Consider the following 21,446-nt stretch of genomic DNA (forward strand, 5'->3'; position numbering starts at 1 on the left):
AGACCCTTCTGAAGAAGGGTCTAGGCCCGAAACGTCAGCCTTCCTGCTCCTCTGATGCTGCTTGGCCTGCTGTGTTCATCCAGCTCTACACCTTGTTATCTCAGATTCACCAGCATCTGCAGTTCCTACTGTCTCATCTCAAATTCATGCTGACTTTCGTTTGCCAGATCATATTTGTTCAAATGTCTTTGTTACTCTGTTGCTGATGACAGGTGACCTACAATCATCTGCTGTGTCTTTTTGTTCCCCACCTAATGAGGATTGCTGCTAACGCTGCTTTGTCTCTTTAGAAAACAGGTCTCTCTGTATGGCAAATGTTGTACAGAATGCAGCACAGCATGATGTTATGGGAAGCTGTCTGTGGGACACATTGTAGAGAGGCTTCAGACTCCTGCATCTCTGGTTTGGCAACCCTTCACATAAACTCATCCTCCTGCACTGCTCAGGTTTTGTCAGGCTGGGGGGAGGGGTAGAGTGGGAAAGAGGGCTATACTATGAGTTAGATAAGTAGGGAGTATCCCTTGTCCCTCGACAGCCACAGTGGTGGAAGGAATGAATATTGGGATTGTGGGCTATGATTGAGTCTTGCAGAATAAATCACCAGGTCTGGTTGCACAAACTTGTCTTTTTTTTGTGGGATATGGGCATCGCTGGCTGGCCAGCAGTTATTGCCCATCCCTAGTTGCCCTTCAGAAGGTGGTGATGAGCTGCCTTCATGAACCACTGAAGTCCACCTGCTGTGGGTTGACTCACAATGCAATTAGGAAGGGAATTCCAAAATATTGACCCAACGATAGTGAAGGAGGCAATATAATTCCAAATCAGGATGGTGAATGGCTTGGAGGGGAATTTGCGGGTGGTGATGTTCCCATGTATCTGCTGCCTTTGTCCTTCCAGACGGAAGTAGTTGTGGGTTTAGAAGGTGTTGTCTGAGGATCTTTAGTGAATTTCTGCAGTGCATCTTGTAGATAGTACGCACTGCTGCTACTGAGTGGCAGTGGTGGAGGGAGTGAATGCTTGTGGATGTAGTGCCAATCAAGCGGGCTGCTTTGTCCTGGATGGTGTCAAGCTTCTTGAGTGTTGTTGGAGCTGCACTCATCCAGGCAAGTGGGGAGTATTCTATCACACTCCTGACTTGTGCCTTGTAGATGGTGGGCAGGCTTTAGGGAGTGAGGAGTTACTGGCCACAGTATTCCTAGACTCTGACCTGCACTGTTCTATGTAGCACGTCCGGTTGAGTTTCTGGTCAATGATAACCCCGAGGATGTTGATAGTGGTGAATTCAGTGATGGTGACACCTTTGAATGTCAAGGGGTGTTGGTCAGATTGTCTCTTATTGGTGATGTCATAGCTTGGCATTCCTGTGGCGCGAATGTTACTTGCCACTTATCAGCTCAAGCCTGGATATTGTCCAGATCTTGTCACATTTGAACATGGACTGCTTCAGTATCTGAGGAGTTGCGAATGGTGCTGAACATTGTGCAATCATCGGCGAACATCCCTATTTATGACCTTATGATGGAGATAAGGTCATTGATGAAGCAGCTGAAGATGGTTGGGCCTAGGACACTACCCTGAGGAACTCCTGCAGAGATGTCCCGGAACTGAGGTGATTGATCTCCAACGACCATGACCATCTTCCTATGTATCAGGTATGACTGTAACCACTGGAGAGTTTGCCTCCTGATACCCATTGATTCCAGTTTTGCCAGGGTTCCTTGATGCCACACTCAATTGAATGCAGCCTTGATGTCAAGGGCTGTCACTCTCACCTCACCTCTGGAATTCAGCTGTTTTGTCCATGCTTGAACCAAGGTTATAATGAGGTCCTGTTGCTATCATTCAAGACTAGGTGGTATTACTGTGGGTAGTAATCTTAAATTTTCTCAAATCCTGCTGGCTGGTATTCTGGTGTTATGTCAGCAACACACCCATATAGTCACTAACAGCTTGGATGAGAGAGAATCCAGCCAATGCTGCAAATCTCCAAGCAATCTCCTTTGTCTGTTGGTGCCAATGGGGAGAGTGATGCATTGTTAGACCAGGCAAACCTTCTTAATACAGATGTGCACTGGGCGATGGTGGGAGATATCCTCCAGAGGAACTGGGAGGAACCGTTGACATAGAAGTTAAGAGCAGCCGGATGAAGTTCAGCCACCTGATGAACTGCACATCAGATAAATCCAAGAAAGTAACTCTTGCCCTGTGTACCCTCTGTGGTGGGTATGGCCTCCAATGAGCAGCGCCCCTCACCTGCTGTCTTTGGCCCAATTTCTGCACATGCTGGTTGTCGAGGCTAGTTGGCACTACTCCTCTTCCTCCAACAGCTCGTCCATCCAAATGAACCTAGCAACAATAGCACCCATGATAAGCAGATAGACCTTACTGAGTATCATCAAGGCAACAAATGTTAGAAGCAAGCAATCGAGAAGCTGTAAACTCTCCTGGCAATCAAAACAACACGCACATCCTTATGAAACAATTGCCTATGGATAAGTTGACCTTTGAACACAGTTTCAATGGCACCAATTCCCAATCCTGCCGCATTTTACTGGTCAATTGGGCACTGAGTGAGACTTGATTTTGAATTAAAATTGTGTTGAGATGGCACCCAATTCACGAATCTCTGGAGGATATGCTTGCCAACTGAAAACAAAATATTTAAAATGGCAGCTGGTGGAAACTCAATGATAATTAAGAGTTATTAACCTGCCTGCATGTAAATCCTTACAAAAGAGCAGGATGAAAGTCATTGCTGGAGACTAAATAGACAGATATAACATAAATCATTTAATAGAAGCAAAGGGACTTTTGCCTGCCTGTGAAACAGTTGAGATCTCTGTATTGCCTGTAACATATCACCCCAGGTGGCAGCAGGGTGACAAGGACATCCAATAGCACTGCTGCTCCAGATGTAATTGGGATGGAGACACAAGAGCAGTGTTGGAAAGAGTTAGATTACGAGTGACAACACCAATTGTGATGATGTCAGAGATCACATGGTAAGAACTTATTGTCTAGCCATGAATGAAGACAGACAAGTCTCAAGCACCTTGTGTAAATAATTAACATTTGGCAATAAAATGCAGAGCTTCAGCATCTTTAGATCAGACTAATAATTAAGGGGACCACCTTTAGGTCTAAATCTTACATCAGCATCCCCATCTGCACCTCTTTCACCTGATTAAATGTTCCAGCCACCAAACTTGCTAGAGGGAGGGCATTAAATTCTCCCAATGACATGACAGTTGGAGCTTTTGGTTTATCTTAATCTTCAGAAATAGTATTAAGAAAGGAAAAGGGACAGGGCAAGACAGAAGAATGGATATTTGCCTTTAGAAATATGCCTTAGAGAGACAGATTGGCAGAGAACATCACACGCCTAATTTTACCCCTAACCCATTGTTCTCTCCACTATTACCCAGCTCTCACCCTCAAAAGTATAGACAATTATCAAAATGGTGCGATATAACTAATTTACTTTCAGCTTCAATATATTGATGATGGGGAAAATGTTAAATTGAATTGGAACTTGAATCTGATGAGTTTCCAAGCCATTTTCACTATCCAACAAATTATGCTTCATATATCAGCCAATCCCACCACTAAAATATGGCAACATTCTGGGAGTGTTCAAAGGCTTCCCTAAGGATTCTGCATAAAGAGTCCATTGAGAGCATTAGAAGCTCCCATCAGAAACACAAAAGGCAGTAGTCAAATCCAAAGAGTCTGTTAATTGACATTAGGTGTCCCTTCTGTTCCATGAGGGGAAGGTAAAAGGCTGTGGACTGCAATGCTAATCTCAGTCTCAGGGATTGAAGGGTGCCGCTCCATGTCTGTTGTCTCCATGGGACCTGCTCTTTGGCGTCCGATTAGACTGCCTGCTTTTACTAATGAAAAATGATACCAGAACTTGGGTAGGATACAGTGAAAGCAGCAAGCAGAGACTCTGCATTACTACAATAACACCACCAACGAAAGCATCTGCAGTGCTATAGTTTAATAACAGCAAGGTGGCTGGCATTTTGCCAGATAACCAATGGAAATTTGTTCACCTTGCAGACAACATGGCTGATGTGATGAGTAAATACAGAGGCTCAGTGTGTCACTGCCTTCTGGACATTATGTAGCCATCTGATATCAAGACAGACACTCATTTATTCAGGAACAATTGGTATCTACATACACACTTCCAAATAACTCTATTCTTCCAAGTGACTCCATAGGCCGATAATCAGTTCGGAACAACCTTCACTGGGAGCGATGAGAGCTGGTGTCTCTTTCAATTCTACACAGCTCCATGATTATTCAGGTAATGGGAGGGTGGAATGGTGTTGATCTTGGGTGATGCATTTGAGACATTCTACAGTGTCCTAGGGTAGAGTTGATCATTAGCTGGGTAACATTGACCATTGATGGGACCAGTTGTATTTATTTCATAAAGTTTGGTGTGAGATTGGAATTCTAACAATAAACATCTCTAAGCAGATTGTGGGGGTGGGGGCAGGAAAAGAAAGTATCATGGGTATAGTTTGAAAGCAATTCAACCGTGTGTAGCACTTGGATTGATTAATTCTGCCTTATGGTATTAAGTAGAGTTTGTTTACCTCCATATAATCTTTATTCTTTTCAAAATAAGTGCCCTCAAGTTAGTGAGTGGTAACAAATTTATAAGGATACTGACTGTTTGCTGTGTTCTCATTAAGAATGCAAGAACATAAGAACAAAGAGCAGGAATAGGCAATTTAGCTCCCCAAACCTGCTCCACCATTTAGTACAATCATGGCTGATCTCATCTTGGTGTCAACTCCGCTTTCCTGCCTAAGGAGCAATTGACAATTGGATAGGAAAATATTACAATCTTCTGAAACATTTAAAGCTAAAATAATAATACTATTATTAGAAAATAAGACCACAAGAAATAGGAGCAGAAGTAGCCATTTTGACCAGTGAGCCTGCTGTGTCATGCAGTATGGAGTAAAGCCACCCTGACTTAATTCAGTGTCCAGCATTTCCCCAACACCTTGAGAGTTGAGGGGGTGCTGCTGCATTCTCATCACTGGCTATCACTCCTGATGGCACTCTAGGCACCTGAAAACTGGTACCAAGCCATCTGATTGACCAACAACTTTGGGAGACAGGATATCTTTCCACATGGAGATGTGGGGTGGGGGACAAACTTAAGTAATTAACAGTGTGACCGCAGCTAATTGTGGCTCCCACCCTTGAAGGTGGATTCAATGCTGAATTTTCAGCTTGGAGGGGTCAGGGACCACTCCAATGCAGTCAGACCACGGAATGACTACAACAATAAAGAGGCCATTCAGCCCATCATGTCCATGTGGATCTCCGAGAGCACAATTCACTTGCTCCCACAACTCTGTACTTACTCATAACCTTGCAAATGCCTTTGCTGCAGATAATTATCCTATTCCCTGTAGAAAGCTGAGACTGAAACTACCTCCATCACATTGTGAGATGGAACATTCCAGAGTGTTAGCCGTGTACAATGCAAAACAGGTTTTCTTTATGTCACCATTATTTCCTTTGCCAGACATCTTAAATGGTGTTCTCTTGTTCACTTCCACCAACAGAAACTGTCTCATCTTTTCTACTCTGTCCAGATCCCTCACTATGTTGCAAATCTGTCTCAAATCTCTACATAATCGTCTTCTTTAGAGGTTCTTCAGCTTAGGCAAGATGGCGTCAGAATTGCCATCTCTGACCTCAACAGTCAATGAAATGGGTGGGGCTTGGGGTGGGTGCACAGGATGATGGTTCAAGGAGGCAATTACACTTGTAACAGCAGTTTCAGGCAGATTGAATTTTCATTAGTGGGTCCTCCAAACGTGACTCATGGGCTTACTATCTTTGAAAGAATGCCTAAACTTACTAGGGTTCTTTGGCGATGCGGGGTAACCTTGTGGAAGCATCCACAGACTACTTTGGGAAAGATATGGTGCCTTTTGAGAGAGGTCAGCTACCTTTTGGGATTATTAAAAGTAGACATGAATATGTATAAAAATGGGATGCACTCATAGGCAGTCAGTATTTTCAGTGAGCTGTCAGAATGTAAAAGGATTTAAATTTCCTGCCCTTTAAGAAAAAGACTGTTCAATTTGAAATAGTAAGCACTTCTTTTTGCACTATCTGTTGACATAATCCTGCATATACTGATTGCACAACCTATCATTTTCACAGTCAGGTGTCTATAAATTCACAATTTGATTGACAGCTCCAAGTGGTTATAAAATCTCCGATGTGGGCTATGAATACAAATACTTCCTACATAAGAGTTTGGGTTATTGAAGTAATTTAAGTATTGAGGTTTTTTTTTAATAACTAGAGAATTTTTAGTATATGAAAGTCATCAATAGACAGTTCCAACTATGTTTTATTTCTTCTCAAATTGGGTGCTTAGATCTACCCATGGTGGATAATGGGTGAGTCGGCATGGAGGATATAAGGAAAAATGATGTTGGGTTGACATTATTGACCCATCAAGGCAGGCCTATCACATAGCCCACCTTCATACCCGACTGTCCCTGTGACTGCCTGTGTACCTTTCTGGGGATGGTAATCCTGACTCCTGGTAACATCTGCCCCACCCTCAATGAAAATTAGACCACCTGGGGCTCGTGGTCAATTTAGGATCAATTCTTCCATTTCACCTTTCATTCCACACAAATCTTTCTTTCATGAAATGTGATGGGTAAAATAACAATACTTCATCTGAAGCCTAAGTGGTTGAGTTATGAAGTTCATGCAGGATTTCTTTGGTTTTGCATTCAATTTCTTTATGTCAGAGAGTCATAGAATCATAGAGTCATACAGCACGGAAACAGACCCTTCAGTCCAACTCGTCCATGTCAACCAGGTTTCCTAAACTGAATGAGTCCCATTTAGAGTCATAGAGATGTACAGCACAGAATCAGACCCTTTGGTCCAACTCGTCCGTATCGACCAGATATCCAAAATAAATCTAATCCCATTCACCAGCATTTGTCCCATATCTCTCTAAACTCATCCTATTCATATACTCATCCAGATGCCTTTTAAATGCTGTAATTATACCAGCCTCCACCACTTCCTCTGACAGCTCATTCCATACAAGCACCAACGTCTGCATGAAAAAGTTGCCCCTTAGGTCCCTTTTAAATCTTTCCCCTCTCACGTTAAACCTAAGCCTTCTAATTTTGGACTCCACTACCCTGGGGAAAAGGCCTTGTCTGTTTACCCTATCCATGCCTCTCATGATTTTATAAACGTCCATAAGGTCACCCCTCAGCCTCTGATGCTCCAGGGAAAATAGCCTCAGTCTATTCAGTCTCTCCCTATAGATCAAACCCGCCAACCCTGGCAACATCCTTGTAAATCTTTTCTGAACCCTTTCTTTTTTCACAACATCGTTCCTATAGCAGGGAGACCAGAACTGCACGCAATATTCCAAAAGTGGCCTAACCAATGCCCTGTATACTGCAACATGACATCCCAACTTCTATACTGAATGCACTGATCAATAAAAGCAAGAATACCAAACACCTTCTTCACTGTCCTATCTACCTGCAACTCCACTTTCAAGGAACTATGAACCTGCACTCTAAAGTCTCTTTGCTCACAACACTCGCCAGGACCTTACCATTAAGTATATAAGTCCTGCCCATATTTGCCTTTCCAAAATGCAGCATCTCACATTTATCTAATTAAACTCTTCAGCCCATTGGCCTATCTGATCAAGGTCCTGTTGTACTCTGAGGTAACCTTCTTTGCTGTCTACTATTCCTCCAATTTTGCTGTCCTCTGCAAATTTACTAACCATACCCCCAATGTTCACATCCAAATCATTTATATGAATGATGAAGAGCAATGGTCCCAGCACCAATCCTTGTGGCACACTGCTGGTCACAGGATTTGCCTGTGTTTGGCCCTTATTCCTCTAAACTTTTCATTCTCATGTACCCATCCAAACATCTTTCAAACATTGTAGTTGTACCTGCCTCTATCACTTCCTCTCACAGATCATTCCATACATGCACCACACTCTGTGAGAAAAAGTTACCCCTCAGGTCCCTTTTACATCTTTCCCCTCTCAACTTAACCCTATGTCCTCTAGTTTTGGACTCCCCTACCCTGAAGAAAAGACCTTGACTATTCAATCCTATCTACGCCCTGTATGATTTTATAAACCTATATAACGTCATCTCTCAGCCTTCGATGCTCCAGGGAAAAATAGCCCCAGCCTTATCCAGCCTCTCCCTATAACTCAAACCCTCCAGTCCCAGCAGCATCTTTGCAAAATTTTCTGCAAACTTCTAGTTTACCAACATCCTTCCTATAGTGGGGGCAGAATTGTACAAGTTTTCTAAATGTGGCCTCACCTATGTCTCATACAGCCACAACATGACATCCCAATTCCTATACTCAATGCTCTATGAACTCAAGTAACTGGTCTGTTTTTTAATTAAAAGCTGTTATTGTTCTAGATTCTCTTTAGAGTCCTAAGGGTCACCATACCTCAGGCAAGGGGAGAGGTTGAGAAGGAAAGTCTTTCATGGTAACCTGAGCCAGTGCAGGAGTTGAACCAATGCTGTTGCTATCACTCTGCATCACAAACCAACTGCCCAGCCAACTGAGCTAACCAAACCCTACCTAGCTGCTGGATTGAACTCCATTCAATGTTTCTGCCCATTTCACCATTCAACTATTATTGGTGTCATTAACTAAGGAACAATTCTGACTCTGTAATATTCCTGTGAGATCCAGTATGCAAAAAGTGATAGCTTTCTCTTGCAGCCTCATACCAAAGGAACATTTTTCTTAAATAAAGTCAATCTTTTCATTCACCCAGAAAATGCTGCAAATATTCTTTAGCAACACGGGACCAAGAACATTAAATTTTGAAAATGAACAAAGAAACGATATAGAAATGCCTCTGCCACAACCAGAAAGCTTTCAGCAAATTGTAGGTCCAAATCAAGCAAAAAGGAGATGAATTCAGGCCAAAGATGTACCAGATACTGCTCTCCACTGAGTCTTGCTGTGTAGCTAAGGAGTAGTAGGTCAATACATTACTGGGTACGATGAGTGTCTGGGAAGACAATATGCTAGCTAGGAAAGGGATCAACAAGGAGAAAGTTATGAAGAATTAACAGCATTTGAACCACTGACCACTTGCAGTCGAGGGATAACTTAACATGAACAAAGCAGACAAGCTGAGCCCAGGAAGCAAACTCAATCAGTGATTTGGAATGACAGGGAGAATCATTTCTCAAAAATTAATGATTCAGTGGTGTATGTTAAGTTTAAAAAAAGAGAGGTGGTCACACAAAAAAGGGAGGAGGCAGGAAGAGGGTGCATCATCCTAACTGTTACCAGTGTGGCAGGAAAAAGACAGGGTGAAAAGGAGACAAATAAAATGCAAACTCGGTACATAACTATAAAAAACAAATAAGGGGTATCCAAAGCTATATTGCCCTACATAACTAAGGATATTGATGAGAAAATAAGGAACAAAAAGGAGGGACATAATGCATACCAGAACAGTAATAGCAAAAGAAATTATCTCAAATGCAGGAGAGAGACGAAGGCTGGAATAGGGAAGGCAGAGAAGAAGTATGAAGAAAAGATGGCAGACTGCACTAAAGCAAATAGTAAAATGTTTTTTAAATATATTTATAGTAAAAGATTAGCGCAGGATAGAGCGGGGCCCAACAGGAACAAGTAGGGTATGCCACTCACTGACGCAAAAAGCATGGCAGAGATACAAACTAAACACTTTGCTTCTGTGTTTACCAAATTAGAAAATAGTGCCCATGGACTAGTTGAAATGTGAGTGTTGAGCAACTGAGGAGTAGAGTGATAGATAAAGAAAAGGTGCTAAAAAGGCTGTTAGCACTTGAGGTAGAGAATTCAGAAAGCCCTGATGGGATGCATTCTAGATTGCTGAGAGAGGTAAATCAGCAAATTGCAGAGCTATTGATAGAAATTTTCCAGGCCTCTCTGAACACAGGATTAGTCCTGGGAGAGTAGAGGATTATAAATATGACACTGTTGTTTATGAAAGGGGCAAATGATAACCCAGGAAACTACAGGCCTGTCAGCTTGATGTCAATAGTGGAATAACTGATGAAGGCCATGATGCAGGATAAGATAAATATACATTTAGCGAAAAATAAGTTAATATTAGTCAGTCAACATGGCTTTGTCAACGGTAGACCATGTCTTGCAAATTTTTTGAGTTGTTTGATGAGGTGAGACAGGCAGTGGGCGATGGTTGTGCTCTGGACGTTGTATATTTGGACTTTCAGAAAGCACTTGATACAGTGCCACATTGCATGTTAGTTAGTAAATTAGCAATATTTGTGATTAATGGGTCCTTGGCAGTGTGGATTAGAAATTGGCTAAAAGATAAGAAACTGAGGTTATGTATAGGTGGGCATTTCTCAGATTGGAGACGTGTTGAAAGTGGTGTTCTCCAAGGATTAGTGTTAGGACCCTTGCTTTTTCTGATTTATATAATTGATTTGGAGATAGGTGTTGAGGGCAAAATCTCTAAATTTGCAGATGATACTAAGCTGTGGAGAATAATGAATTGTGAGGATGATTCTGACCGACTTCAGTAGGACATTGATAAGTTGGCCAAAGGGGCAGATACCTGGCAGATGAAATTCAATCTAGAGGATTGTGAAGAAATGCATGTTGGTAGATGAAACACGGAGACAATACAGGCTAATGATACAACTTTGAGGGGAGTACAGGAGCAGAGGGATCTTGGGGTTCACGTGCATAATTCTCTGAAGGTGGCCAGGCAAATTGAAACAGTTATTAAGAAGGCTTATAATAGGATCCTTGAGTTTATAAATAGAGGCATAGAATACAAAAGCCAGGAACTGATGCTCCACCTTTACAAACCATTGACCAACCACATTTGGAGTATTGTGTTCAGTTCTGGGCACCTTATTTAAGGAAGAATGTTAAAGCCTGGATAGAGTGCAAAAGCGATTTATTAGAATGATACCACGAATGAGGGATTTTAGATACAACAAGAGATTAGGGAATTTGGGCTTATTCTCCTTGCAGCAGAGAAGGTCAAGTGGTGTTCAAAATTATGAACAATTTTGACAGGGTAAAGAAGGATATTCTGTTTCCACTTTTTGAAGGTCACAATTTTGAGATTGTCAGCAAGAGAGCTAGGAGTGAGATGAGGAGAAACTTCTTTATTCAAAGAGTTGTAAGAATTTGGAATGTGCTGCCTGAGACAGTGTGGAGACAGATTCCATACGGGGTTTCCAGAAGGGAGCTGGATATATATTTCAAAGTGATGAATAAAGAGGGCTACAGAGGTAGGGCTGCAGAATGGAACTAGCTCGGTAGCTCTTTCGGGAGCTGGTACAGCCATGATAGGTTGAATGGCCTTCTTCTGTAAAATTCTATGATTCTGAGAAAGAAAACAAATGCAATTTTCACAAAAAGGATGGTCACTTCCAAGCTGTGTGTCACAGGAAGAAACTTGTACAGATTAAGCCAAAAATGAAGTCCTCAAAAGATACCAAGATCCAAGAAATAAAGAATATTTTGGAGATGCCTTTCCTTGGTGAGATCAAGAACCAGTAAGATGCTACTGGAGTGCTGATATCTCAGTAGAGGGACAACAAGATGTACTTTAATTTAAACTCAGGTGCAGCACTTTTAATTCTTTCTGATACTAAATGATGTTTGGTGTAAAGTTCTCTTCAGCCAACACACATAGAATTACATGGGCCAGGAGAGAGAGAAAAAAGTCACTGAAGCTTTAGAAGTGATCCTAAACCAGTGTTGTTCATTCTTATGCAGGAAATCCTACATGGACTGATTTGTAGAGGAACTGGAAAGCTGAGAAGATCATGGCTAAAAGCTTCCCGGCTGCATCTTCCCAGTTTCCCACAGGATTAGGGAAGCTGCAATAAGCAAATCATTTCACTTCTATATGCTGAAACAAAGCCTGTTTATATCTAGAAAGGTTTGTCATCCACTCCTGACAGAGATAAGCAAGGAAACTGACTCCACGGTGAAGCAAGGAGTTATTACATCCGTGACAGACTGAAACGTGGTACTCAGGGATTGTCCCAGCATGTAATGGATTTCTCAGAAGCTGTATACATCTTACACTGCCGAAAAATTGTTGAATGTATATGCTATCTGTGGATGACAGCTCAGCAAAATTGGGGAACAGTTCAATCTACATGAAGCTATATATAAATAATGGCTTTTGGCAGCTACAGAGTGTCCCCACTTAAAGTTGGGGTTATATTCCTGAAAATCATGACTTTAAGTGAAATGACCTTTAAGTGAAGTCTGGTGCCCATGGAACCAATATTAAAGCAAGAGTTAAGTTCCTGAGGACATTTTTTGCCTGGAAAAATCAATGTAAAAGTTTAAATACTGTACCTAACATATGCACCTGAAATAATTTGCGAAAGGAAACAAGAAAAGTTTCAGTAAAGAAAACAGTCTTTTTGCTTACATAGAAATCTTTAAAGAAGTTTATAGTATAGTAAGATACAGTACAAATTCCTCAATTATTGTGAATGTACTGTTCAATTACTGTGGAGTAAAAAATAGAATTCTTCTTGGAAAAACTAAGTCCACAGCAACTCCTCTATTAGTACAAGTACAAATAGCCGAGAAATCTTTTCTGAAAAGTTAAAAACAAAGTTTACTTTGGTACCAGAGCAGAGAACTGTTTTTGAAAAAAAAAAGATCTTTGCAGGGTGCAGACACAATAACGCCAACTCTAACAGCACAATCAGGAGTCCTTGCTGTTAATATATTGATGTGACTCATGTGATGATGTAAGAGGTGTAATGATGCAAGTTATAATGCTGCCTGAGGTGACCAGCAAGCAAGTAATATTAAAATGGGGAATGGCAATTTAAATGAGGAGAGAAGACATAAAAAGAAACAACTTTAAAGTGAAAAATCTTTTAAGGGGGAAACTTAAAATGAGGACTTAAGGTACCCCTCAATGCAAGATCAAAGTTGCTGTACTACTCAAGCTAGTTGTCCTCAGGGAACAAGAGAACTGTTGCTATCAGCTTCCATTCCGTCAAACCATGGGCATATCTTGCAACAGACCTCATCAAATATGAAGGTAAAATATTCTTGATAGCGGTACACTACTATTCAGGATGGATAGATGTCAATAAGTGCAGGGCCATGTGTATGATCATATCATTGAAAGAGATTTTTACAACACATGTAATCCCTGACTTTGTAATCTCAGATAATGGATCTTAGTTTGCTAATGAGTACTTCAAAAAGTTCATAGCTTCATGTCAATTTATCCATACTGCCAGCACATCAAGATACTCTTTCGCCAATGCTAAAACTGAAAGCTTTCTCAGTGCATACAGTAAAAGCATTGCTGGAATACGATGACATTCAACTTGCACTTTCGAGCTACAATAAAACTCCATTCCAAAGTAGTTAACCTCCATATGAACTCAGCACCTTCCTCTTCCACTTAGACTCACGCTTTATGCACAAGATGATGATTTGAGCAAAGTGAGAAAGGGGATGAATACCATTCCAGTCATATGTGGAACGATAGCAAATATCACAGAGCCCACAACTTACCAGACTTCTGACCAGGTGAGCCAGTTTGGATTTGAGATCAAGTTCATTAAAGACAAATAGTCGAACAAGCATCACATCCCAAGTCCTACCTCATTCAAATAAAGCTGGTATGGTATGACAGCACACATATACACTAGTATCTACATTGAACTGATGTTTTATACAGTTTGGGCAGTCATCAACACAAACAGATGAGAGATAATGCGTCCATCAAAAGTTTCAGATGACAACCTGAATGCTGGACTGAAGTAATCTGTCAATTCTTCTGCCATCACTTTCAGAAAGACCGCGTGGAGGATTCAAATTCCCAATTTGCTCCAAAGGAACTGAGAACAAGTTCAGGTAGGCTAGTGAAACTGTGACAGTGTTTGTCTTTTCAAAAATAAAGTGAAGGCAGAGATTTGTGGGAGATGTATTATAGTGGGTGGAAACAAAGACTCAATGGGGAGATGTCAAGAATATGTAGTACATAGACTTTGAGGAATGCTAATATACAGTTTTCAACATCACAAAAAGTGATCCAGTGTCGCATGATGTTTATTTTTCTTGCTGCTCATGGGAAGATGAAGCCACACTAAGATATTCTTTAAATAAAGCAAATGGTTTCCATACCTGTGCAGGCACTATAAATATTCTTTAGCAGTCCAACAAAGTTAGGCATTTTAGACAATGGACCCAAAAATGCCCCTGGAGAATCACAACTGAAAACCACCTCCCTGTCTGAAAAACAGCCATCCACTACCATCAATTGCTTCTTTTCATTGATCTAATCTTGGATTCATATCACCTCTTCCCCTTTCAGTACATGGGCTGCCATCTTATGCATGATGCCTGAGCATGGCACATCATTGAATGCCTTGTGAAAGTCCATATGCACAACATCTACCGCACAACATGGATCAATCTTTTCAATTCTTTCATCAAAGAACCCAATCAAATTAGGCAGGTACGATTTGCCTTAAAGTACTGAAATGCCGGGTAAATATATTACTCTGATACACTGTTAGTAAGATGGTCAGAGGCTAGCTACACAGTTTTGAGACATTTGTGAAACATGCCAGTTTCTTTGGCACTTTTGGAAATCCATTTGCAGACGATCCCTTCATTTGTTTGAAATTCTTCATCCCAACAAAATGATGCAATGTCCCTTATTTTCAGAAGTTGTGCTATGGTCTTCCTAGATGTTTCATCATTTTGTGTGCCCACTATACTTTTGGAATGGTATCACAAACTTGGAAGAGTGCAGAACCGAGCCTGTAAAGAACATTTTCACTCATTGACTTTCCAAGACACCATGAGACTTCAGTAATTGTTACTAAAAATATTTAGAAACTTGTGAAAATGCGTAAGTATAAATTCTTTACAATAAACTTACAAACCCAAAAGTGTACACTTACCAGGACCACTTAGATGTTTTCATCATCTAGAATTCCAAATATCTCAACAATTATTGACTTCTCTGAACAAGTCAGGACACATTTCGGATAGCAAGTTAATTTGTAGATTATAGAATTACTACAGAGACGATGACTAAGGCTGGGATCTTGTTGAGGTGGCAGGGGTTTTGTTGGTCAGCTGCTGAGCAGGCAAGAGACCTGTGTTCCAGAGAAGGCAAGCTGAGCCAAAGGCCAATCACTCAATGGCAAATCCACTGGTGGGACCTTCACATGGAATGCAGACCCCTGGGGGGAAGGGGGAGAGGGTTAGACTTCTCACAGTAAGAGCTGCCAGCCCATGAAAGGCTGGTGCTCAGCAGTGATACAGAAGAGGCCTGGAAGTTACTGGAAGAGCATCCTCTGAGCTCCAGGCTCACTGAGGATCCAGGACTTTGTCCAGTGGTTGATGGAGGCAGGGATTTCTCATGGGAAGAGAGGGGCAGGTTGGTGAGAAGCATGGGTGCAGGTGGGCCAGAGTGGCACACTGCATGGCGACAGGCCCACCAGCTGATGGTTTAATCCTGGTAGTGGCAGGCTGAGACACTTCAGTGGTCTGTCGTTGAATATATTTGAGCCTCAATTGACATCGGGGCAGGAAGGTTGACCAGGGCCTTCCCCATCCAGAACGTAATTCCATTGGAGGTGGATAGCTACCCTTATTAAATGCACATTCTGTCTCCAAACTTGCCACTTACAGAAGCAGATTGTCCTGCCCTGTGATGTTTCTTTACATTGTCTGCTATCATGCATCAAATCAACACCTTGTAAAAGTATATTTTGTGTTTGCAAGTTTCTGCATTTTAAATTAGTGCAGTACTGCACTGGCTATTTAGTCCCAGTTAGTCCCATTTGCCCACTCTTCCTCCATATCCCTGCAATGCTTTTCTCCTTCAAGTATTTATTCAATTCCCTTTTGTTTTTGAAGTCCACTGTTGCATGGGTATTTAGAGATCAGGCAGTTCATTCCATGTGCTAGCCATTTGTTTATGTTTTCACTCATGCCCGCTTCTTGTAGTTTTGCCTTTGCATGAGTAGTCATTTTGCTTCCTCATTGTAATTATTTTTAAATGAATGCATTGCTTCACTAAATTAATGCAAACAGTTGACAAACAGGGTTCCTTTGCATCTTTCATAGATTGTGCTTTAGTTTGCTTTATGCAGCAAGCAGCCAAGAAATCAAGTAAATTAGTTCACCTACTTGCAAAGGTGCCCAATGTCAAACACTTCAGCAGGCATTCCGTTAAGTGAGTAACTTATCAAGAATCTCAATTTGCAATGTGACTAACTCCCAACATGTGTTGTTGACATATCTTGACATGTGAAATCCCAAATATTGCTCCACATACACTTTGCGAAACACCATGATCATACATATAACAAACTGACACAGTTTTGAGTGTTAAATATTTTGGTGAGAGCTCTTTGCTGATAGAGTCTGTACTCACCACACAAGGAAAGATAGAATTGTGATATTCCGTATATTTGAAGTTCTAACCAAATCCAAGAAATTATGTGGATGTTTTTGCCTAGCTGTGGAACTCAGAAGCTAAAAGAAAGCATAAAAAACATATGAATTTTCAATGCTTACATAGTATACATGCTCTAGTTACACGGATGATTGGAAGCACCGCATTTTAAGTAAAACATTCCCTTTATCGCAAAAAGTGTTGAAGATATTTTATTGATCTCTGTTGACAGTATTCTGGCCTATGTCCATCAAGATTTATAAAGAAAAGTAGCAATAATAGGGTATAAAACTATTCCCAATCTACTGAGAACAGAGCATAGAATAATCACAATACAGAAGGAGGCCTGCTATGTCTGTTCTGAGGAAGGGTCACCGGACCCGAAACGTTAATTCTGTTTTTGCCTTCACAGATGCTGCCAGACCTGCTGAGCCTTTCCAGCAACTGCTGTTTTTGGTCCTGCTATGTCTGTGCCAGCTCACTGCAAGTACAACTCACCCATTCTCCCAACATCTCACTGTACCTCTGTAAATGTTTCCTTTGCGAGGTCTCCTTTGAAAGTCAGGAGCAATCTGCCTTCAGCACACTCTTAGGCCAGGGATTCAAGATTCTAGCTCTTACAAAAGTTTTGTAATACCTCAGCTGGAATACAGTTGTGGGTCCTACATTATAGGAAAGATGTGAATACATTGGAGTGAGTGCAGAGGCATTTTACAGGGATGGTTCCAGGAATGAGAATGAGTTGGGACTGATTTCCTTGGAGATAAGAAGGCTGAGAGAAGATTTGATGAAGATTTTCAAAATCAAAATGTCAGGATAGATAGATAGGGGGAAGCTGTTCCTGCTTGTCGACAAAAGAGCAGGCATTGATTTAAAGGAATGTGCAAAGGAAGCATGGGTGATGTGAGAAAAAATGTACCGATGTTGATTGCCATGCATGGAACATCTGCGTGTTTAGTGCAACATTGTTTGTGAGTGGTTTGATTGTGCTATTGGGGATGGTGTAAACTAACTTGATAGCATTTGGGAACAAGGGAGTAACATTAGACAGTAAGAAGAAGAAAGCTGAGCAAAGTATTTGAAGACAGGGCACCTGTGTTAGAAATAATCAAGTATTATGTGGGCTCATTGTAAGAAAGAATATAGTAAGGTCTGATTTAGCTTTACAGCGTATCTATGTGAATGGCTGGAGGGTGGTAAACATAGTTTGTGAACAGCAGATGCAAATAACAAGTGGAAATACCATGTTATAGTGACAATGGATAAGATGTGTTTACGAAAGCTACAGAAGAAAACAAATGATGATCGAGAAGGGTAGCAATATTGAGAATATTACAGTGGAGAAAGAACACCCTAGAAGAATGAAGGAAGGAATTTATTTGGTTGGAACTATAAAAATGGTGAGGCCGATTAAAGATCAAAGAGGAGATATGGAAGTAAAGGGCATAACTGAAGTAAGAAATAAGCACTTTGCAACTGTGTTTACCAAGAAGATGCTGTCAAAGACATGATAAAAGAGAAACCAACTGAGATACTGGTCAGACTGTAAGTTAATAAAGAAGAAATTCAAGGCACCTGACTGTAATTGAAGTCGATAAACCACAAGGATTGGATCAGATGGACCTGAGGACACTGAGTGAAGGAAAGGTAGAAACTCCAGAATCAGTGGGCAAAATCTTCCAAACATCCTTAAACACACTGGTTGTGCCAGAGGATGGGAAAATTACAAACAGTATGCTCTTGTTTAAAAAACAACCCAAGGATGAGTGCCGCAATGGCAAGACAGTCAGTTCAACCCCAGCACTGGAAAAACTTTTAGAAATGATAATTTGGCACAAAATTAATTGTCACTTGGACAAATGTGACTTAGGGAAATACAGCTTGTTCAATCAATTTGTATTTCATTAATTTGATTGAATTTTTCAATGAAGTAATATAGAGGGGTCATGAAATGCAGTTGTTGTGTTTGACATGGACGTCAAAAGGTGTTTGATGAAGTACCACATAACAGGCTTCCCAACAACATTGAACTTATGGAATAAAAGCAGTTACCATGGTTACACAATAAAAACAAGAAGTGTTGGAGAAACTCATTAGATCTGACAGCATCTTTGGAGAGACAAACAGAATAACATTTTGAGTCCAATATGACTTTTTTTTTAATTGAAGGGAGGCCTGGGAAAGTCTTATGCTGCAGAGAAAGGGAGAGGAGGAGCAAACAGAATAAATAGTGCACATGCCAGGAACAAAAGGCAAAAGTAGTTCTAATGGTAGTGGAGAAGTAATATCAGTGAAGAGTAGGAGTTAATGGTAGGTGTTAACAGCAGAATATAGGTGACCTGTATTGAGAGCAAAGAATTCAATAAAACATCAGGTTATAATCAAAATGGAGGGCACTATTCATGACCTGAAGTTATGGTTCCCAGTATTGCGTTCAGAAGGCAGTAAGGTTTCTCCGCGGAAAACTGTGCTGTCTTCCAGCTTTCATTAAGTTTCACTGGAGCGTTGCAGCAGACAGAGGACAGGAATGTTAACATCTGAGAAAGATTGTGTATTGAAATGGCAAGCAACTGGAAGGTTGAGTCATTGTTGTGAACTGAGTGCAAATGTTTTGCAAAGTGGCCACCTTGTCTGCATTTGTTTTCAAAAACAGAAATTGCTGGAAAAGCTCAGCAGGTCTGGCAGCATCTGTGGAGAGAAATCAGAGTTAACGTTTCAGATTGAGTGACGCTTCCTCAGATCTGCATTTGGCCTCTCCATTGTAGAGAAGGCCACACTGTGAACAGTGAATACAGTCGACAAATGTGAAAGAGCACAAATATATTACTGCTTCACATGGAAGGTGTGTTTGGGACCTTAAACAGTGAGCAGGGAGGAGGTATAAGTGCAAAGGTTCTGCAATTGCATGTAAACATTGTTGACTGAGTGACCGGTAACATTAGTAGTGAATGGGGTTATTATTCACACTGTGGGAAGGTGAACAGTGGTCAGTTCTAGCCTCACAATAGTTCTTAAAATACATGAATGTCCTAGACTTGGGTATACAGAATATAGCATAAAAAGTTAAAGATAACGTAAAGTTACATAATTAAAGAGAAGTATTGTGAACTATGAGGAGGTTAGTGATAGACTTAAGAGAAATTAGGTTGATGGAATAGACAGACACATAGGTCGCAAATGAAATTCAATGCAGAGGTGAAATGGGGAATTTGGTAGGGAGGAAAGGGAAAGACCATAGAAGTTAGAAGGTACAATTGTAAAATGAGTGCAGCAACAGAAACTTGAATTACATGCATACAAATCATTGAAGGTGACAGAGGAGGTGATTAATAAAGCAAATAAGACTCAGGGTATTATAAAGAGAGGCAAACAGCACAAAAGTAAGCAGAACTTTTAGAAGACTCTGGTTCAGTCTCAGCAGGAGTATTGCATTTAGTTTAGAAGATCCACCAGATTGATCCCGGAAATAGAAAGATTTTCTGATAAGGAGAGGTTGTATAGATTGGACTTGTACTCATCGGAGTTCAGAAGGATAAGAGGTGACCTTATTGAAACATAGAAGATTCCTAGGGAACCTAACAGAGTAGATGCTGAATAGTTATTTCCCATTGTGGGAGAGTCTAAGAAGAGAAGGCAAAATCTCAGAGTAGGGGATGCCCATTTAAAGCTGGGATGAGGAGGAATTTTTTTTTTAAATTCATTCAAAGAATGTGGATTTTGTTAGCTGTGTCAGTATTTATCACCCATCCCTCGCTGAAGTAGAGCTGCCTTAGATCATAGATCATAGAATCCCTACAGTGTGGAAACAGGCCCTTCGGCCCAACAAGTCCACACCAACCCTCGGAGCATCCCACCCAGACCAATTTAGCACGGGCAATTTAGCATGGCCAATCCACCAAGCCTGCACATCTTTGAACTGTGGGAGGAAACTAGAGCACCCAGAGGAAACCCACGCAGATACGGGGAGAACATGCAAACTCCACACAGACAGTTGCCGGAGGGTGGAATCAAACCTGGCACTGTGAGGCAGCAGTGCTAACCACTGAGCCACCATGCCTTCTTTTTATTTATACATTCACAGGATGAGGGCATCGCTAGCTAGGCAGCATTTGTTGCCCATCCCTAATTGCCCAGAGGGCAGTTAAGTCTAAACCACTTTGGTGTGGGTCTGGAGTCACATGTAGACCAGACCAGGTAAGGATGGCTGTTTCTTTCCCTAAAGGCCATTAGTGAACCAGATGGGTTTTTCCCAATAATTGGGGATGGATTCACGGTCATCATCAGACTCTTAATTATTTATTGAATACAAATTCCACCATCTGTCATGGCGGGATTCGAACCCTAATCCCCAGAACGTTACCGAGGTCTCTGGATCAGCGATAATACCACCAGGCCATTGCCTTCCTTTCTTGAACCAATGCAGTTCATTTGGTTTTGGTAGACCTACAGAACTGATCAGCATTGCGGAACAGCAATATATTTCCAAGTCAGGATGGTGGGAATCTTGGAAAGGAATTTGGAGGTGGTGGTGTTCCCATGTACCTGCTGCCCTTGTCATTCTAGATGGTAGTGGTCGTGGGTTTGGAAGGTGCTGTCTTAAGACCCTTGGTGAATTTCTGCAGTGTATCTTCTCTCAGAATTCTTTATTCCAGAGGGCTACAGAGACTGGGTCATTTAGTATATTTAAGGCTGAGATAGACAGATTTTTAATCAGTATGGAATGGAGCATTATGGGGAAAAGCAGGAAAGTAGAGTTGGAAATTATCAGATCAGTCATAATCTCATTGAACAGCAGAATAGACTTGATGGATTGTATAGACAGGATGCCAAAAGACTCATGACTATGGTTTCAGGGATGAGAAATTTCAGTTGCATGAATAGATTGGTGCAGCAGCGGCTTTTCCCTTTGGAGAAAGGGAGGTTGTGGGAG

The 21,446-nt window shown here is 41.2% G+C and overlaps 1 protein-coding gene across 1 annotated transcript in view; it reads right to left on the reverse strand.

Moving 5' to 3' along the window:
* LOC109921340 (solute carrier family 22 member 4-like) overlaps window positions 1-21,446 on the reverse strand; it is a 104,242-nt gene that overhangs the window by 11,859 nt on the left and 70,937 nt on the right. Inside the window, exon 6 of the mRNA XM_048593977.1 lies at window positions 16,496-16,596. Coding sequence (XP_048449934.1) covers window positions 16,496-16,596 — 101 coding nt within the window. The remainder of the gene's footprint in view (window positions 1-16,495; window positions 16,597-21,446) is intronic.

This window comes from Rhincodon typus, chromosome 3 (assembly GCF_021869965.1).
Source record: "Rhincodon typus isolate 14 chromosome 3, sRhiTyp1.1, whole genome shotgun sequence".
Lineage (NCBI taxonomy): Eukaryota > Metazoa > Chordata > Chondrichthyes > Orectolobiformes > Rhincodontidae > Rhincodon > Rhincodon typus.